At 36.9% G+C, this 19,575-nt stretch overlaps 1 protein-coding gene across 1 annotated transcript; it reads left to right on the forward strand.

Moving 5' to 3' along the window:
- The first annotated feature begins 9,835 nt into the window (after positions 1-9,835).
- On the forward strand, positions 9,836-10,582 carry LOC133794973 (uncharacterized). Its single transcript, XM_062232423.1, has 2 exons — positions 9,836-10,255; positions 10,349-10,582. The coding sequence occupies exons 1-2, from the start codon at positions 9,836-9,838 to the stop codon at positions 10,580-10,582; spliced, it is 654 nt and encodes a 217-aa protein (XP_062088407.1).
- The last annotated feature ends 8,993 nt before the right edge of the window (positions 10,583-19,575 follow it).

Here is a 19,575-nt window from a genome sequence, read left to right on the forward strand (position 1 = left end):
TGTTCCGACCGCTTCCGCAAATATCTCAGCCCTCACTCCTCATTAACAACATTTTCTTGCTTTGTCTCAAGCTTTGAATCACACTCTAGTTGTGGAATTAGACCAAAGTAACTTTCTTTTATGGCATACCCAAATGGAAAAAGTTATATATGTGAATGGCATTGAAGACTATCTGGAGGGTACGATTGTGGCTCCACCTCAGGCGATTGAAGGTCAAGATGGCATCAATCCAGAATTTCAACAATGGCGTCGAAAGGACAGATTGATTCTCAGCTGGCTCTTCTCTTCGCTCACCCCATAATTGATGTCTCACCTCGTCGGTCATCGAACAAGTGTTGCAGCTTGGGTTGCGCTCAATCAACTCTACTCTTCCACTTCGAATGCTCGAATCATGCAATTGCAATTGCAACTACAGACAATCAAGAAAGGTGCGCTCTCCATGATGGATTACATCTTGAAGATCAAGAGTTTAACTGATCAACTGGCTGCCATCTCTGAAAAAGTTTCTGAACGTGACCAAGTTTTGTACTTACTTGCTGGCCTTAGTGCCGATTACAATTCCTTTGTGGTGTCCATCACTTCTAAGTCAAAGGGGGTCACCTTCGAACATGTCTCTAGTCTGCTTCTGGCTCATGAATCCAGACTTGAGCACCAACTCTCCGTAGACGAAACTGCCCCAGTTGCGAACATGACCCATCGACAGAGCCAGCCTTCAAGAACTCAGCCTTGGCATCATTCCTCACAGGGTCGTAGCCAGTCTCAGGCACCTCACGGCTCCACCGACAATCGCCACAACCCCAATCTCGGTTCCAGACCCCCCAGTGGTCCCAAGATTGTTTGTCAATTATGTCAGCGTCCTGGTCATCAAGCTTACCATTATTACAGGCGCTTTGATCCTCAGTTACCTCCTCCACAGATTGCATCTCACACCAACAACTCTCAGTCTCCATCTGCACCAATCAATGCCATGGTTGCTAATGCCAGTACTATTGCTGATGACGCTTGGTTGCTCGATTCTGGTGCCTCTCACCATTTAACTCCTCATTCATCAAATCTTGAGTCTTCCTTTGCTTATACTGGTTCTGATGTAGTCACCATTAGCAATGGTAACTCTCTTCCCATTAAATCCCATGGTCATTCTTCTATCCACACTTCTCATAATTCATTTGCTCTTAACAATGTCTTTCATGTTCCGAAATTGTCCAGTAATCTTCTTTCCGTGTCTAAATTTTGCTCTGACAATAACGTGTTTCTTGAATTCTTTGCAAAATCTTACAATATCAAGGATCTACCATCGAAGAAAATTTTACACAAGGGTTCCCTAGACAAAGGTCTCTACACCCTCCAAGCCAAGAATGCTTTACAATCTGACATGAAGCTCAAATATGCCTTTGTCTCAATTGTTCGGTCTCCTAATCTGCCTGCCTCTCCTATCAATCATTTCCAATCTCATTCGACAACTCCAGCTGCTATTTGGCATTCTAGATTAGGCCATGGACACTCTGACATTATAAATCATGTTTTACTTCAATGTAATAAAGAATTCAAATATAATAAAAATTTGATTTGTTCTTCCTGCCAATTTGCAAAGAGTCACAAATTGCCTTTCTCTCTCTCTCTCAATCTTGAGCTACTACTACTCTAGAAATTGTGCATACTGATCTTTGGGGACCTTCCCATATTCCAGCCATTGATGGTTCACAATATTTCATCCTATTTTTGGATGACTATTCTCGATTTACTTGGCTATATCCTTTACACACCAAAGATCAAGCTTTACCTGTCTTTAAACAATTTAAACTCCTTGTTGAGAATCAATTTAGTACCACTATCAAAGAATTACATTCTAACAATGGAGGCGAGTATCGTTCCTTTGTAAAATTTCTCAATGCTTCTGGCATTCATCATTGCTTATCGTGTCCCTACACCTCTGCTCAAAATGGCAGAGTTGAGAGAAAACACAAACATGTGGTAGAAACCGGCTTAGCTATGTTAGCTCATGCCTCCCTTCCTTTGCATTACTGGCTATATGCCTTTAATACTGTTACTTTCATCATCAATAGACTACCTACTAAGCTTCTCAATCTCAAATCTCCCTATCAAATTTTGTATAACAAAACTCCTGCTTATTCTCTTTTTAGATCATTTGGGTGCTTATGTTTCCCATGTTTAAGACCATACAATGTTAACAAGCTTCAGTACAGATCCAAAGCTTGCATATTTTTGGGATACAGTACCAAACACAAAGGTTATGTCTGCCTTGACCCTCACTCTCACAGAATATACACCACACGCCATGTAGTCTTTGATGAGAAAGCTTATCCCTACCACATCCCCTCTCCTTCAACTGTCCCTTCTTCTTCCACTTACTCTAATACTCCTGTTATTCTCCCCACTTCTTTCACACCCTCTCCCCCATTTTCTTCTACTACATCTCCTCCTTCTCCCTCTCACTTACAAGTTCCTCCTCCCTTTCCTCCTCCCATTGAGCAATCACCTGTTATCTCTATTGATATTGTTACTGCTAGCGTTACTAACTCTCTTGTGCAGGATCATGTAATTTCTCATGTGCAGGTACCTGCGACTGAGACAGTTTAGGCACCCATCTCAACAACTTTGCCTCCTTCCAATGCTCATCCAACGATGACTCGTTCTAAGTGTGGTATTCACAAATCGAAGGCATATGTTGCACAACAGCTGTCATCTTCTCTTGTACCTCCTCGCACATACAAGACTGCTCTTCAATCTGCTCCCTGGCGTGATGCTATGGAACTTGAGATTGATGCCTTAAATAGAAATGGTACTTGGACTCTTGTTGCACCTCCCGCACATGCTAATATCATCAATTGTAAGTGGCTATTAAAGCTAAAATACAACCCCAATGGCTCTGTTGATAAACACAAAGCAAGGTTAGTGGCACGGGGATTTACTTAAACTCAGGGAGTTGATTTTTTCGACACTTTCTCTCCAGTTGTCAAGCCAGCTACTGTTAGATTCCTTCTCACTTTGGCTCTTTCGAAAGGCTGGAAACTCAGACAAGTAGACTGATAAGTGAATTTTAGATTCATTTATTAGTGTCGTTTTATATCTAATTTGTAGGTGTCTAGGTTGTTTTGTTTGGTTTTATGCTTGCGTTGTGTATGTGTAAGGTCCAAGGAGAAGTGGTGTGAAGTTCGTACAAAACAGGAGTGAAACGGAGAAAAAATGAAAAAAATTGTGAGATAGGGCTGCAGCCCCTTGTTCTAGTGCTGCAGCCCTGTCCTGAAGAATCAAAATTCCAGAATTTGCCTAGGTGCTGCAGCGCCATCATCAGGGGCTGCAGTGCAATTTTTTACTTGAATTAGGGTTGCAGCGCCATCATCAAGCGCTACAGCCCCTGACTATTACAGAGAGCATGTATTTGGCCTTCCAGTAGCGCAACAGCGCCTGTTCGAAGGGCAACAGCGCCCGGGTCCATACGAAAAGTTTAAATTACGAATTTTAAAGGGAAAAAGAGGTGTTTTGAGGGGATATAAAAGGAAAAACATAATTAGGGTTCTAATCACGTTTTGGAGGAGATTAGACCTGGGATTACATGCTTGGAAAGGAAAAAGAAGGCTAGAATTCATCAACATCACCATCATTACATCTACTTTCTTTCTACCTCCTTTTATTTTAGTTTTTAATTATGAACAACAACATTGCTATTGTGTTTAAGTTTGTAATGGAGAACTAAACTCCTTTTGTGCTAGAGTATTAGATGGATCTATTTTAATTATTGAATTAAGGTTTCTATTATTATCTTTATGAAGTTCTTATTATTTGTTCATATCTTCTTGATTAAATTTTCTCATATTAATGTTTGGCCATCATTATTGTGAATTGAGATCTAGGAATTATGCTTGAGAAAGATAAACTTAGATTGGACATAGGAATATTTGACATAGAGTGATTGTGAGATTGAGAGATTCCTTGAACTCTATGAATTTGGCTTAAAAGAATTTTTTCTTAATGACTTCTTGATTAATTAATAGCGAATAGAGATATCATATTGATTAATTGAGATTATTTGCATATATGCTTGAGAAAGATAGATGCATTATATTAGAATTCTAGAAATTACAAATGAGGATAACTAATTAGGATAATAAAGAAACCATGGTTCATAATTAATATAGTGAAATCATTACTCTAGTACATTTATCTTTTATCTAATCACTTTCCAAGATCATTAGGTTCCATTATTTTGTTATTGCATTTTCTTTATTTTATTGTTTGAGTTATTTGTTGAATTTTCTAATTAAAATTATAAACTTAAAAGTTATAATAATTGGTGAATTAAATATTTAATCCCTGTGGGTTCGACATCCTTTAAATTAAAACTATATTGCAATACACCGTACACTTGCGGTAGAAAAATCTGTACCAAGTATTTGGCGCCGTTGCCGAGGATTAAAATTAATTTTACTAATATTGAAACTTTAAGTCTTGATTTTAAATTAGATTTTAATTTGTTTTGTTACTAACGTTATAGATTGTGCTTGTATTCTTAGTATATGTGAAGGAATAGGAGTTCTACACTTGTTGAGCCTCTGAATCCTGAAATTGAGCACACACTCCGTCAGTTGAGAACTAAGAAAAGGACTGAAGAGCTTTGTAACGACCCGAATTTTCTAATCGGGCTTAGGGCCTTGATTAGCGTGCCTGGAGGGCAATAAGTGATCTAATATGCTAATATGTGGAATTATGTGAATATATATGATAATGATGCATGTTTAGTTGAGTTAAATGTGCATGTGGGCCCCATCTGGATATTAGGGGTATAAATGTGATAAATGTTATATATATGTGATATGTCTGTGCAGCACGATCCGAGACAGTCCTGGGGAGCGGTTAGCCAGAGAGTCACAACGGGGTTGAGATTCCGACTCGGGGTGAGTCGAGGGGTAATTTGGGTATTTGATGATTTATGGGGTTATCGGGTTATGAAAATAAATATTTGGAGATATATTTGAGGATAGAATGTCTAGGAGGGAATGTTGGGGAAATTTACCATTTTACCCTCGGAGACGTTTTGGTACCCCGAGCCTTGAGGTAACCACATAGACTAAGTTAAATAAAACAAAGGAAGGAAACATTTAGAAGCCTTAGAAACCGACACATATCTCCTCCCAGCTGAAGATAGCTCTTATCTCTCTCTCTCTTTCACTCTCTAAGAAAAAACTCAAGGAAAACTTTGGGAAAAAAATCAACTCGAAGCTAAGGGATTGCAGCTGGGGATTTAAGGGGAGCTTGAAGCTTGGAGCATAGGGAGCTGGTTCAGAGGTTTAATTCAGCAAGGGTAAGATTTAATTATAGAGATTATGTTTGAAACTTCTGCTGGTTATTAGTGATTGCATGTTAGTTAAGCTTGATCTGTTTTTGGGTATTCTAGCTGAGTTTTGGAGCAGATTTTTAAAGGTTTTGATGTTGATATTGAGCTGGAATGTTCGTGTTGTTTATCTGGGTCTATTAGGTAAGCCTTGGGTGATTTGTATGAGGAAAAATGTAGGGAAAAGGATGAAAATTCTGGGTTTGGAGGTGAGGGCCGCGGCCCTAGAAAGGGCGCACCGCGACCCGTGTGCGCGCGCGGCCATGGGAGGCCGAGAGGTTCATGCGCGCCGCGGCGCTTGGTGCGTGTGCCGCGGCCCGTGTGGGTGTCAGTGGGAAGCTAGCCTCTGTTTCGAGGCTAGCCGCGGCGCTTGTGGGTAGGGTCGCGGCTCTTAGTGCTAGTTTGTGCCTTTAAGGGTGTTTAGGCTTGGGAACTCAATGGTTAAGGCTCGGGATGGATTTTATCACCCGGATTGATAGAATTCAAGGTTCTAGAGGTTAGGGTTATGGCTCAAAGTTATTTATTGGATTAGAACTTGATGGATGGATATTGTTAATGTGTTGTGACTAGGGTTTCGGCGAGGCTCAAGTTAGAGGACTGTGCTCGGGACATCGGTGCTCGGTGAGCTCAGGACTCAGGTAAGAAAACCCTTGTTCCCATAGAGCTTGTATGCAGGGCTGAGCCCAATGTGTTTGAATAGAACTGATATGCATGGTTGAGCCTAATGTGTTTGAACTGCAGGGCGTAGCCCTTTGACTAAATTTGCTAGAATTCTGTACTTGCTTATTATGTTATGAATGTTATTATGTGAATGATCGGCAAGAGCCGGGAATGTGTAGGCCGAGGTCGGCAGGGGGCCGGGAACGGCATTAGGCACGTTGAGTGCAAGGCCGAGTACGGCAAGGGGCCGGGAGCAGCGTTGAGCACGTGGAGTGCGAGTTGCCAGGGCGAGTCCCTAAAAGGATACCTGGTATATCCTCACGGCGTGGATCGCGAACCCAAGGCTTGGTAAACGCCTGGGACGGCTAGGTCGTATGTGTTTAGCCCATTGGTGGCCTGTTTATATGCTTGATATATGTATTGCATATGTTGTCTGTTTGTGGGTTTTCTTGCTGGGCTTCGGCTCACAGATGCTCTGTGGTGCAGGTAAGTGTAAAGAGAAGGCCAACCGACCATGAGTGTAGCAGGCATGAGGCAGCGCGTACATGTTTGGCCAGCCTGGCTGCCACAGCCAGAGGATTTTGGCAGATGGTTGTAAATAAACCTAGATTTTGTCGTTTAGTCGACTTGGTTCAGTTCATATGTTGTAAATATTTCTAAACTGTATTTTGGGATTCCAAGTGTAAAACTTTTATGATTTTCTATGGAAATTATTACTTCTAAAGTTTTCCTATGTTTATGGCTTAATTACACTATTTGACCTAAAACCTCGATTAGCGAGTTAAATGCACGTTTTAAACTCATTTAGTAACGGCTCTAAGGAAGTAGGGCGTTACAAGCTTAATATGGAAAACAACGGGGTGAACAACAACAGTGACAATGACATTAATAATAATCAACCAGCAGCTGGTGGGGCTTCTCTTAATCCAGCGCAGTGGGCAGCGCGTGACTTTTACATGCCTGTTGTGACTGAAAATCTCATTGGAATAGCAAATCCAGCCATTGCTGCCAACAACTTTGAACTGAAACCTGCACTAATCAATATGGTGCAGCAAAATCAGTTTGGGGGTTTAGCTACTGAAGACCCTAACATTCACTTGGCCATATTTTTGGAGGTATATGCCACAGTGAAGATGAATGGTGTTACTGATGATGCCATCAGATTGCGTCTCTTCCCTTTCTCCTTGAGGGATAGAGTCAGGAGTTGGTTGCAATCTTTGCAGCCTGGAACAATTACAACATGGGATGAGATGTGATGGACCCAAAACGGGTATGTTTTAAAAATTTATACTCGCAAGCGCACAAATCGCATATGAAATATAGTGTTCGTGTAAGCACGAGATCGAATCCAAAGGAGTTGTCTAAAATAAAAAAGAAAACTATTTTAAATCAAAAGTAATAAATTCTAACCTAGCTCCAAAAATTGATGAACTTTAATATTATGAACATAAAATAAAAGATTGAAAAATAAAATAAGCCAATAATGATTTGAAAATAAGTGTTAAAAGAAAAGATTATTAAGATACTAGAATCCACAAAATGTAAGTTTAATAATATTTATTAGTATATTGATTCCCAAGTTTTAGTGATAGTTAAAATAAATCAAACTATCATTTTCAAAATAGATTTATAATTTTAAGCACAAATTACTTCTAAAAAGATAGGATTTTTCTTCACTTTTCAAAATTATAATTTCAAAGCATTTAGTGTAAATCAATATAATGAAATAACAAATAAATCAATGAACATTATTTATAAGGCAAAACATAATATTTTTGTTCTAAGCATGGATGTGTACAATTTAATGACACATCTTACACAAAGAATATTATGTTTTTGCACTAATGAAGAACAATGTGTAAATATGTGCTACCAATCCAAAATACATGATATTTAAGATGAAAGAAGATATTTGAAGAAGAAAATTCTATAAACTTTGTTGCACAAAATGGGAAATCAACATACAAAATAAATACTATCTAGTTACATATTGTTTCATCATCACCTTAATAATCTTAAAAAGATTAGAAACTCATAACTAGAATAGCAAATACAAACTAAAAATTACAAACATAAATAGGAAAATTTGGAGGATGAACCCCCAAATTTTTCCTCTAAAAATACATAGAAAATAACCAAAAAGAAGAAGAAGATGAAGATAATATAGATGTTTTGAAATGCATAGAATTTTTGGTATGGTAACCTCCCCCAAAATTAGGCACTCTACTCCCTTATTTATAGCAAAAAAAAGTGTATTAAAATAATCAATTTAAATTGATTAAATTAATTTAATTAATTATAATATGGCAAATAGAGTTAAATTTTAGGGTGTAATGATGATGTTTTGGGGTAAAATATGTATAAAAGTTTGGGTAAAAAAATGGTATTTTGGGACATTGTGGGACAAGGGGACAATTTGTGCATTTGATGGGCTCAAGAGAAAATAAAGAGGAAAAAAAAGGCAGCTTTGTGGTGGATGTTGGTGTGCACTGGCGTGGGCTGGGGAGGCAGCAGGCAGATGGCACTTTGGGCAGCTGCTTGGGTGAAGGCAAGGTGTGATGGCTGTTGATTGTTGAGGTGCACGGTTGGGAATTATTAGGCCTGGCAGACTGGGCTTCAGGAGGTGCTGAAAGAGGCAGGCCCATGTGCCAATTTTGTCATTTCCTCTCAAATTTGCCACTTTTTCCTTTCTTTTCTTTACTTTTCAAGAGCAAAAGTGCCATAAATTCCCTACAAAATAAATCATAATAAAATATTTTCAACTATAAAGTAAATCAATTTAATTATATAAAAATATTAATTATAACTTAATTTATATTTAACATTTAACTTCAATAATACAACATTTTTTTACCTCAAATTAAACAATAATAATTCAATTAATTAACTGCAACAAAATAACTACAAAGACACATCAAAATAAACCCAATAAATTCAAAATTACTTTAAAATTTTATAAATCAATTAAAAACTCAAGAATTAAGCAACAATTAGCACATAAAAAGTAGTAAAATAACTCTTTCTTATAGAGTTATCACACCCCCAAACTTAATATTTTGCTAGTCCTCGAGCAAAAGAAAAATTAAAAACACACATTTTTTTTTAATTGGTGATGTCAAATATTTAACTCAAAAATTACATAATGGAAATAGTTCAAAGAAAATCACAAATAAAAATAAAGCTTATGTAATTCATTTGAAAAGTTAAAATTGTTTTCAAAATAGATACTTAACATACAAACACAAAAACATCAAATCATCATGTGAACATTTAGACAAGTTTATGCAAACAAAAATAAATTAAATCGTAAGAGATAATCAAGCAAATTCTAGGATTTTTTTAATTTTTTTTAGAGATTTAAAGAATTTAATGTTTAAATAGACTATATCCAAATATCACAAATTCGAATAGAATAGAAAAGTGACATATTATGAAAAAAAAAATATCTAAACAAAACTAACTTTAAAAATTAAAAGTAGAGCTTAATAATTATTTATATTTTTCTAAGAACTAAGAACAATTTCAATCATAATTCTTATCATGAGTCTAGAACAAGCCCAGTTTATGGCAAACCGCTCATTCCCCAATAATTACAGAAGCAACAACATGCCTAATTATTATCATCTAGGATTGCGCAACCATGAAAATTTCTCTTATGCTAATAACAAAAATGTGTTGCAACCACCTCCGGGATTCAATTCTCAACAGTAACGAGAGAAAAAACAATCATTGGAAGACATTTTGGGCACTTTTATTATGGAGTCTAACAAGAGGTTTGGAAAAAATGAAGCAAGACTCGACAATATAGAAACCCATATGACTAACATGGGTGCTTCAATGAAGAAAATTGAGACTCAAGTGGGCCAATTAGCTATTGCTATGAATTCTAATCAGAAGGGAAGTTTTCCTAGTGACACTGTGGTAAAACCAAAGGAATCATGCCAAGCAGTTTCTTTGAGAAGTGGTAAGGTGCTTGATGAGGGTAATGTTCAAGAATGTTCAAAGGAGAAAGTTGAGCCAGTGGTACGAGAGGTAGACAAGGAAGAGCAAGCCAAGAAGCAGAGTGGAAGTGACAAGACTGGCATGAAGAAAGATAGCCTTCCAATGTATCAACCTCCCATTCCTTACCCTCAACGATTTCAGAAGAAGAAATTAGATGAACATTTTGCAAAGTTTCTAGAAATCTTCAAAAGAATTCACATAAACATTCCATTTGCAGATGCTCTTGAGCAAATGCCCAATTATGTGAAATTCATGAAAGAAGTCATGTCAAAGAAAAGAAGATTAGAAGAGTTTAAAACTGTGAAGCTAACAGAAGAATGCAGCGCCATCTTACAGAAAGAGTTGCCTCAAAAGGTGAAAGACCCTGGTAGCTTTACTATACCATGCACTATTGGAGGGTCATCCTTTGACAAGGCATTATGTGATCTTGGAGCGAGTATTAATTTGATGCCACTTTCAGATTTTAAGAAGTTGGGGGTAGGAGAGGTGAAGCCCACAACCATTACTCTTCAATTAGCAGATCGGTCACTTACTTATCCTAGGGGAGTGATTGAAGACGTATTGGTTTAGGTGGACAAATTTATTTTTCGTGCTGATTTCGTGGTATTGGATATGGAGGAGGACCATGAAATCCCCATTATTCTTGGTCGTCCATTCTTGGCTATTGGAAGAGGTCTTATTGATGTATAAGGTGGTCATTTGACACTGAGGGTTAATAATGAAGAGGTTAAATTCAACATATATCAAGCATTAAAGCATCATGACAACACAAGCACATGTCACAGTGTGGATTCTATTGAGGTAGTAGTAGAAGAGACAATGAGAAAAGAATTATGTGTTGTTCCTTTACAACATTGTCTTAATTCTAGTATTACTCAATCTGATTTGGAGAAGGTGAATGGTGAGTTTGTGGGTGACGAAGTGGCTGAATGTGTGATGGCTCTTAGTGCTATTCCTAGTGCTAGTGGTATTCATGTTGAAGAAACTCTTTGTCAAGCTAAGGAAGGTCTTAAAGTAGATCTAGCCAAGATAGCCATTATTGAGAAGCTTCCTCCATCGGTGAATGTCAAGGGGATAAGAAGTTTTTTGGGGCATGCAGGTTTTTACAGAAGGTTTATCAAAGACTTCTCGAAAATCAGCAAGCCATTATGCAATCTCTTAGAAAAATATAGTGATTTTGTTTTTGACGAAGAGTGTAGGAAGGCATTTGAGTTGATAAAAGAGAAGTTGGTGTCAGCCCCTATTATGATTGTACCAGATTGGAGTCAAGCATTCGAGATTATGTGCGATGCTAGTGATTATGCAGTGGGGGCTGTCTTGGGGCAGCGAAGAGAGAAGACTTTCCGAGCAATTTATTACGCGAGCAAGACTCTAAATGATGCTCAACGAAATTACTCAACTATTGAAAAAGAACTATTAGCGGTGGTGTTTGCATGCGATAAATTCAGACCATATCTCTTGTATTCCAAAGTTATTATATACACAGACCATGCAGCACTTTGTTATTTGTTTGCAAAGAAGGATGCCAAACCAAGGTTGATACGTTGGGTGTTGTTACTTCAAGAATTCGACATCGAGACTGTGGATAAGAAGGGGAATGAGAACTTTGTGGCAGATCATTTATCACGATTAGAGTATAAAGAAGTTGAATGTAAAGATTCGATCAAAGAATTATTTCTGGATGAGTTACTGCTAGCTGTATCAACAGAACTTCCATGGTATGCCGACATCATGAATTACATTGTTAGTGGAAAGCTTCCTCCTGATTTTAATGCACATCAAAAGAGGAAATTGATTCATGACTCTAAATACTACTTCTTTGATGATCCATACTTGTTCAAAATGAGTACGGATCGAATGATTCTTTGTTGTGTACCAATGGAAGAGACTCAATCAATAGTAGAGCAGTGTCACTCGGCACCTTACGGTGGGCATTTCGGGCCATCACGTACAGCAGCAAAAGTCTTGCAATCCAGTTTTTATTGGCCTTCAATTTTTAAAGATTGTTACACTTTTGTCAAGCCTTGTGATAGATGTCAACGAGTTAGAAATATCTTGCAAAGAAACGAGATGCCCATGAATGTGATTTTAGAGGTGGAACTGTTCGATGTGTGGGACATTAATTTCATGGGGCCCTTTCCACCATATTTCGGGAACTTATTTATCTTGCTTGTTGTTGATTATGTCTCAAAGTGGGTCGAAGCGATAGCCACTACTACAAATGATTACAAGGTGGTTTCTTCTTTTCTGCAGAAATTTATATTTAATCGTTTTGGAACTCCAAGAGCGATAATAAGTGATGAAGGAACACATTTATGAAACAAAGTTATTAAACCACTCTTGGCGAAGTATGGTGTTTGACATAAGGTGACTTTGGCCTATCACCCCCAGTCTAATGGCCAAGCTAAGGTATCAAACCGAGAGATCAAGTTAATCTTGGAGAAAACAATGAATTTAAATAGAAAGGATTGGTCTCAAAAGCTTGGTGACTCTTTATGGGCTTACAGGATAGCATACAGAACTCCTCTCGGTATGTCTCCTTATCGACTAGTATATGGCAAAGCTTGTCACTTACCAGTAGAATTGGAGCACAAGGCCTATTGGGCGATCAAGAAGCTGAATTTTGATTACCAAGCAGCGGGTGAGAAGAGGTTATTGCAGCTGAATGAAATGGAGGAGTTTCGGAATGATGCATATGAAAATGCTTGTATTTACAAGGAGAGGACCAAGAAATATCATGATCAAATGATATTAAAGTGAGAGTTTGTGCCGGGACAACAAGTTTTACTTTTCAATTCTCGTTTGAGGTTATTTCCGGGTAAGCTAAAGTCATGATGGTCTGGTCTGTTTGTTATCACCAAAGTTTCTCCTTTTGGGTCTGTAGAATTAAAAAATAATGATGGTTCGCTTTTTCAAGTGAATGGACAAAGGTTGAAACATTATTTTGGTGAAATTAATAAGAAGGGGAAGACGATGTATCTCCAAGACAGCAAATGAAGCTTCATCAATGTCTAGCTAAAGACGATAAATTAAGCGCTTAATGGGAAGCAACCCATTGTTTTAGAATTTTTATTTAGTTTATTAATTGTGTTTTTTTTATTATTTTTATTTATTTTAGAAGACTTTATTTATTTTGTAAAATTTTAAGTTTATTATGAACCGTGGAAATCGTTAAAAAAAATAATAATAAATAAATAAATAAATATATTCTAGGGGCTGCAGCGCCACTTTGATGGTGCTGCAGCGCAATTCTTTGAAGGCTTTAGAGCTGCAGCGCCATCATCAGGCGCTGAGGCACCATACCACCAGAGAGGGTGCTATTCGGAGGTAGCAAGTGCTGCAGCGCCAGATCTTGGCGCTGCAGCGCAATTTCACAAAAAATAAAAGAAAAAAAATCTGGAGCATCAGGACCCTAGGCGCTGCAGCGCCAGTTAGTAGTGCTGTAGCGCTACTTCGAACAGAGAAAAAAAAAGGGGGTTTTATTCTTAGTTGTTTCCTCCTCTCTAAACACCATCACCTTCCTCCTTTCTCCTCTATTCCGAAAATCAACATCCCACACCCATAACTCAACTTTCTTTCATTATTACTCAATTTCAAATCACCAAATTCTTTTCTTCTCATCACCATTCCTAATCTCTCATCCATTTTTTTTTTTCATTTTACTTACCTTAATCCTAAAAATCACCTCAAACTTCAAAGTTGCTCAAGTTTTCACTCAACTCTCAAGGGGTCCAAATTTGATGAAGGAAGTTGTTCATTGTAGATCAAAAGACACTCACATCCATCATGTAAGCCATTTAATCATCTCTTTGGAGCACTTAAGTTCTTGAATATATATGTAATGTAAGAGGAAATTTTGTTTTATAATTTTGATGAATATTGTGAGTTGCCTTGTTGGAATTGATGATTAATGGATGGTTTTTGAAGTGTTATTGTGATTTTGGGGGATTAAGATTGAGAAAAAAGTGGAAGAGAATAGTGATAATAGTTTTTGCCCACCAAGTGTTTGAGAAATTGCCTAAGTGACTGTTCTTGGTGATTTTCACTTAATTGTAATGAGGAAGACGTGGTGAATTAATTTTAGTGGTATTGTTTAGTTGTTAGGGGGTTAGTACGTGATTAATTGGGAAGTGAGGTATTGTTTGGTTGTTTGGAGGGTTGTTCCGAGTTACCATGGGACCTAAGAGAAATAGTTCAAGACCATCATCTTCAAGACCCTCATCCTCTAGGACATCGCCATTTGATGCCACAAAATTTGTAAGTAAGGAGGCGGAAGAGCGATATATTTCTTTTGTTGGAAGGAAGTGGTGGAAAAGCAAGATTTGAAACAACTCCCAGATCATTTGCGTTATGAGTATCTAGGAGAGAATTTCACATGCCCAGTGATCATTTCATAAAAACTCCCAGAATGTGAAACTGAAAAATTGTTAAGGGTTTTGAGGAAATATAAATCAGCAATAGGATGGGCAATCTCATATCTGAAGGGAATAAGCCCAACTGTTTGTATGCACAAAATTCTATTTGAAGAAAATTGCAAGCCTTCTATTGAGCATCAAATGGCGGTGTCCTGGAGGATGAGGGTCTTGAAGATGATGGTCTTGAACTAATTCTCTTAGGTCCCATGGTAACTCGGAACAACCCTCCAAACAACCAAACAATACCTCACTTCCCAATTAATCACGTACTAACCCCCCTAACAACTAAACAATGCCACTAAAATTAATTCACCACTTCTTCCTCATTACAATTAAGCGAAAATCACCAAGAACAGTCACTTAGGCAATTTCTCAAACACTTCGTGGGCAAAAACTATTCTCACTATTCTCTTCCACTTTTTTCTCAATCTTAATCCTCCAAAATCACAATAACACTTCAAAAACCATCCATTAATCATCAATTCCAACAAGGCAACTCACAATATTCATCAAAATCATAAAACAAAATTTCCTCTTACATTACATATATATTCAAGAACTTAAGTGCTCCAAAGAGATGATTAAATGGCTTACTTGATGGATGTGAGTGTCTTTTGATCTTCAATGAACAACTTCCTTCATCAAATTCGGACCCCTTGAGAGTTGAGTGAAAACTTGAGCAGCTTTGAAGTTTGAGGTGATTTTTAGGATTAAGGTAAGTAAAATGAAAAAAAAATGGATGAGAGATTAGGAATGGTGATGAGAAGAAAATAATTTGGTGATTTGAAATTAAGTAATAATGAAAGAAAGTTGAGTTATGGGTATGGGATGTTAATTTCCTGGAGTTGAATGAGAAGGGTGAATGTTTTGTGAGAGGAAAATGGCTACCTGTGGGGAGTTATAAGGCAGTCGATGATTTTTTAAATGTTAAGAGCTTTGATGACAAGCATGGTGAGTACCAATTGTTTCTACAAGGTCAGCATGATTATGTTCTTATAGTGGAAACATTAGGATGTCCCGGAGCTAGAATTGCATACGCTCATGATGAGCCTAATGGGATGTTTTTATGGCAACTTAATCAGGAAGCTCGAGCATGGTTCTACTTTGTGGTAGCCAAATTAATACCTACTGGTCATGTTAGCCATATGACAAATGACCAGATGCAGTTGGTATTTGCTATCATGAAGGGGATGACTATTGATGTTGGAAGAATTATTTGTCAAGGTATGTGATTTGTTCTTCGTGGCACCACTACTGGGGGATTTCCGTTTGGGTAATTTATCACAGATATGTGCGTAATGTATGAAGTCCCGAAGGAAAAAACTGATATAACGGTGCCAGTCAAAGGGAAACTTACTCAAGCACGAATTGGGCGTTATTTGAATGCCTCTTTAGTAGCACCAGCCGCACCTCCACGAAAACAAGAACAACGACGAAGGCGGGAGAATGATGATGAGGACCCTAAAAATCACGAGGATGACAATGTTCCGGAGAATGAAGAGGGGCCAATGAATGTGGATGTTCCTTTGGTTATTGGTGGTCCCATTGATCTTAATATGCAATACTCGCATGACATGATACTCTATATTGTCCAACAAAACACAATAACTCATAACTATTTGGCTGCTCGGGGGGAATATGAGCATAACCAGGTTGATCAGCTAAATTTGTTGGTGGCTCAGTGGACTTTGAATAGAGGACAGAATAATTATTTCGCTTATCCTCCTTCGTTTCATGGGATGTAAGAACCACCACCACCACCTCCTCCTTATTAGCGAGCATGGACTGTTTGTAAGTTTCCTTCCTTTTCTTTGTAGTTCACCATTGGGGACAATGTTTAATTTAAGTTTGGGGGAAGGACTTTACGAAAAAAAAATTATGTTAATTTTCATTTTGTCAATATGTGTTTAGAGTCGGGTTGTTGTGAGTCATGTTTGAATCAAATCAATAATAAAAGTTAAGGATACGTAATGAATGCTATGTACATAAAGTTAGGAAATAAAATCACTTTGCATCTGTGTGCTTGATTTTTCTGCTGCCATGATTGACTAATATATGAGAAAATATTGAACTTTTTGCCATGGTTGTTAAATTCGTGCTAATCGATTGTGTTATGCATGTTAAATGGGATTTTTGGAAAGATTTGGTTTATTGCTCTAGAATTTATGTTACTTGTTATTTGAGACGAAATCCTAGATAATGTGTGCTTAAGAAGAAGATGTAGGCGATTTTGTTTGGTCTGTTTGAGCCTTTCCAGCCAACCCGAGATTTTTTTTTGTATCTTTAGTCACCCTAATTGAGCCTAGGCCTATTTGTTGTTTGAAACCCCAAATTGTTGAAACTTAACAAAAATCTTATCAAATATCCTAACCAAAATAATATCATGAGCATACAAAGATAATTTTGGATGAGATTTTGTAATGGAAACAACATTTTGGGTTTTCAACAGAGGAAAAGATGAATGAGATAAAGTTTCTTCTTGAAAGAGAAAAAGAAAAAAAAAATTATGGAGATACACTCCCTTAAGGAAATATATTGTATACACAAAGTTTGGGGGAGTGAGCTTTGAAAAAAAAAAGAGAAAAAGAAATATATATAAAATAAATAAAGAAGAAACGAAGAAGAAAAAAAAGAGAGAAATATATATATATATATATCTCATTCATGTCAAGTTTGTTCAATATGGGTGTTGGGGATTTATGTGTACATGTTGTTTGAGAGGTTAGTATGCTTATGGTATTAGTGCCTAAATGACTTTCTTATCTACCTTACCTAAGCCATACATTGTAAGCCATTAAAGTCCTATTGATTCTTAAGCATGCGTTGTTTACATTAGTGGAGAATAATAAGTAATGCAAACTTATGGAATAATATTGATTGTGGTATGACTGTGAGTATTTGATGTGCATAACTATGTCAATTGCTTGAGTTTTAATTATTATGGTGAATAGTTAAAGGATGTGAATGATGATTAGTTGATTATGGCAGTGATTGTGATTGAAATTCTGGATTGTGTTGTTGGGAAATTTCAGAAGCTTTATGTAAGCATGGTATTCAAGAAATTGAAGCTTGAAGGTTATTGTTGGTTTGATTCGCGTTGTGTGAGTGTGTTTAGTTGTTGTTTAGTGTATGTTTTGAGTCGCTACTCGAGGGCGAGTAATTGTCAAGTTTGGGGGAGTTTGATAAGTGAATTTTAGATTAATTTATTAGTGTCATTTTATATCTAATTTGTAGGTGTCTAGGTTGTTTTGTTTGGTTTTATGCTTGCATTGTGTATGTGTAGGGTCCAAGGAGAAGTGGTGTGAAGTTCGTACAAAATGGGAGTGAAACGGAGAAAAAATGAAAAAAATTGTGAGATAGGGCTGCAGCCCCTTGTCCTAGCACTGTAGCCCTGTCCTGAAGAATCAACATTCCAGAATTTGCCTAGGCGCTGCAACGCCATCATCAGGAGCTGCAGCGCAATTTTTGACTTGAATTAGGGCTGCAGCGCCATCATCAAGCGCTGCAGCGCCTGACTGTTACAGAGAGCATGTATCTGGCCTTCCAGTAGCGCAACAGCGCCTGTTCGAGGGGCAACAGCGCCTGGGTCCGTACGAAAAGTTTAAATTATGAATTTTGAAGGGCAAAAGAGGTCTTTTGAGGGGATATAAAAGGAAAAGCATAATTAGGGTTCTAATCACGTTTTGGAGGAGATTAGACCTGGGATTACATGCTTGGAAAGGAAAAATGAGGCTACAATTCATCAACATCACCATCATTACATCTACTTTCTTTCTTCCTCCTTTTATTTTAGTTTTTAATTATGAACAACAACATTGCTATTGTGTTTAAGTTTGTAATGGAGAACTAAACTCCTTTTGTGCTAGAGTATTAGATGGATCTATTTTAATTATTGAATCAAGGTTTCTATTATTATCTTTATGAAGTTCTTATTGTTTGTTCATATCTTCTTGATTAAATTTTCTCATATTAATGTTTGGCCATCATTATTGTGAATTGAGATCTAGGAATTATGCTTGAGAAAGATAAACTTAGATTGGACATAGGAAGATTTGACATAGAGTGATTGTGAGATTGAGAGATTCCTTGAACTCTATGAATTTGGCTTAAAAGAATTTTTGCTTAATGACTTCTTGATTAATTAAAAGCGAATAGAGATATCATATTGATTAATTGAGATTAATTGCATATATGCTTGAGAAAGATAGATGCATTATATTAGAATTCTAGAAATTACAAATGAGGAGAACTAATTAGAATAATAAAGAAACCATGGTTCATAATTAATATAGTGAAATCATTACTCTAGTACATTTATCTTTTATCTAATCACTTTCCAAGATCATTAGGTTCCATTTGTTATTGCATTTTCTTTATTTTATTGTTTGAGTTATTTGTTGAATTTTCTAATTAAAATTATTGTAATGACCCACTAATCTAGACTATTTGGACCATTAATGAAACTATACATAAACTTACATTTTTACGAAAATACCATAATTTTTATTGAGTAACTTGTAAAATAAGAGTTACTTTCAAATAAATAAAATACTAAGAAGGATATGGGATCCCATTGTCTTTAAAAACAAAACATGATTTAAAATAAAAAGACATTACATAAGAAATGCGGAAAATACATATAAAACCATAAAAAGGTAAAATGAGACTACATCCTCGAATCGAATAACGCTCGGCCCCTTGACTCCATTCACCATCGATACACATCCTCTAAGCGTCACGAATCTTACCGCCTCTAAAGATTATTTTCCTGCACATAAAACAGAAAGGAATGAGCCTAATGCCCAGCAAGGAAAATCTAACACATAGTCATACACATAAATTTCATAATAAACGTAAAGACATATCATAACACATAATACACTTATTATAATGGCCATTATTACTTGGGGTCCCATAGACTAAACAAGCTTATGCCCATGAGATTAGTGGGGTCCTACTAGCTAAGTAGGCATATGCCCATAATCTTTTTGGGGTCTTGTTAGTCAAATAGGGCATAAGCCCAAGCCTACAAACATACACATTTATAGCATATTCATAACATATCATAACATAAAGCATAAGATAACATAAGCATATAACATATTGATTCTAGCCTATTTTCCTTACCAAAGTTACCGGGATATGATG

The sequence above is a fragment of the Humulus lupulus genome, chromosome 8, assembly GCF_963169125.1.
Source record: "Humulus lupulus chromosome 8, drHumLupu1.1, whole genome shotgun sequence".
Classification (NCBI taxonomy): Eukaryota; Viridiplantae; Streptophyta; class Magnoliopsida; order Rosales; family Cannabaceae; genus Humulus; species Humulus lupulus.

Coding starts and splice junctions, on each gene's coding strand:
- LOC133794973 (XM_062232423.1), top strand. CDS start 9,836: ATGGGTGCTTCAATGAAGAAAATTGAGACTCAAGTGGGCCAATTAGCT. Junction 10,256..10,348: donor TTGAGCAAATGCCCAATTAT/GTGAAATTCATG, acceptor GCCATCTTACAG/AAAGAGTTGCCTCAAAAGGT.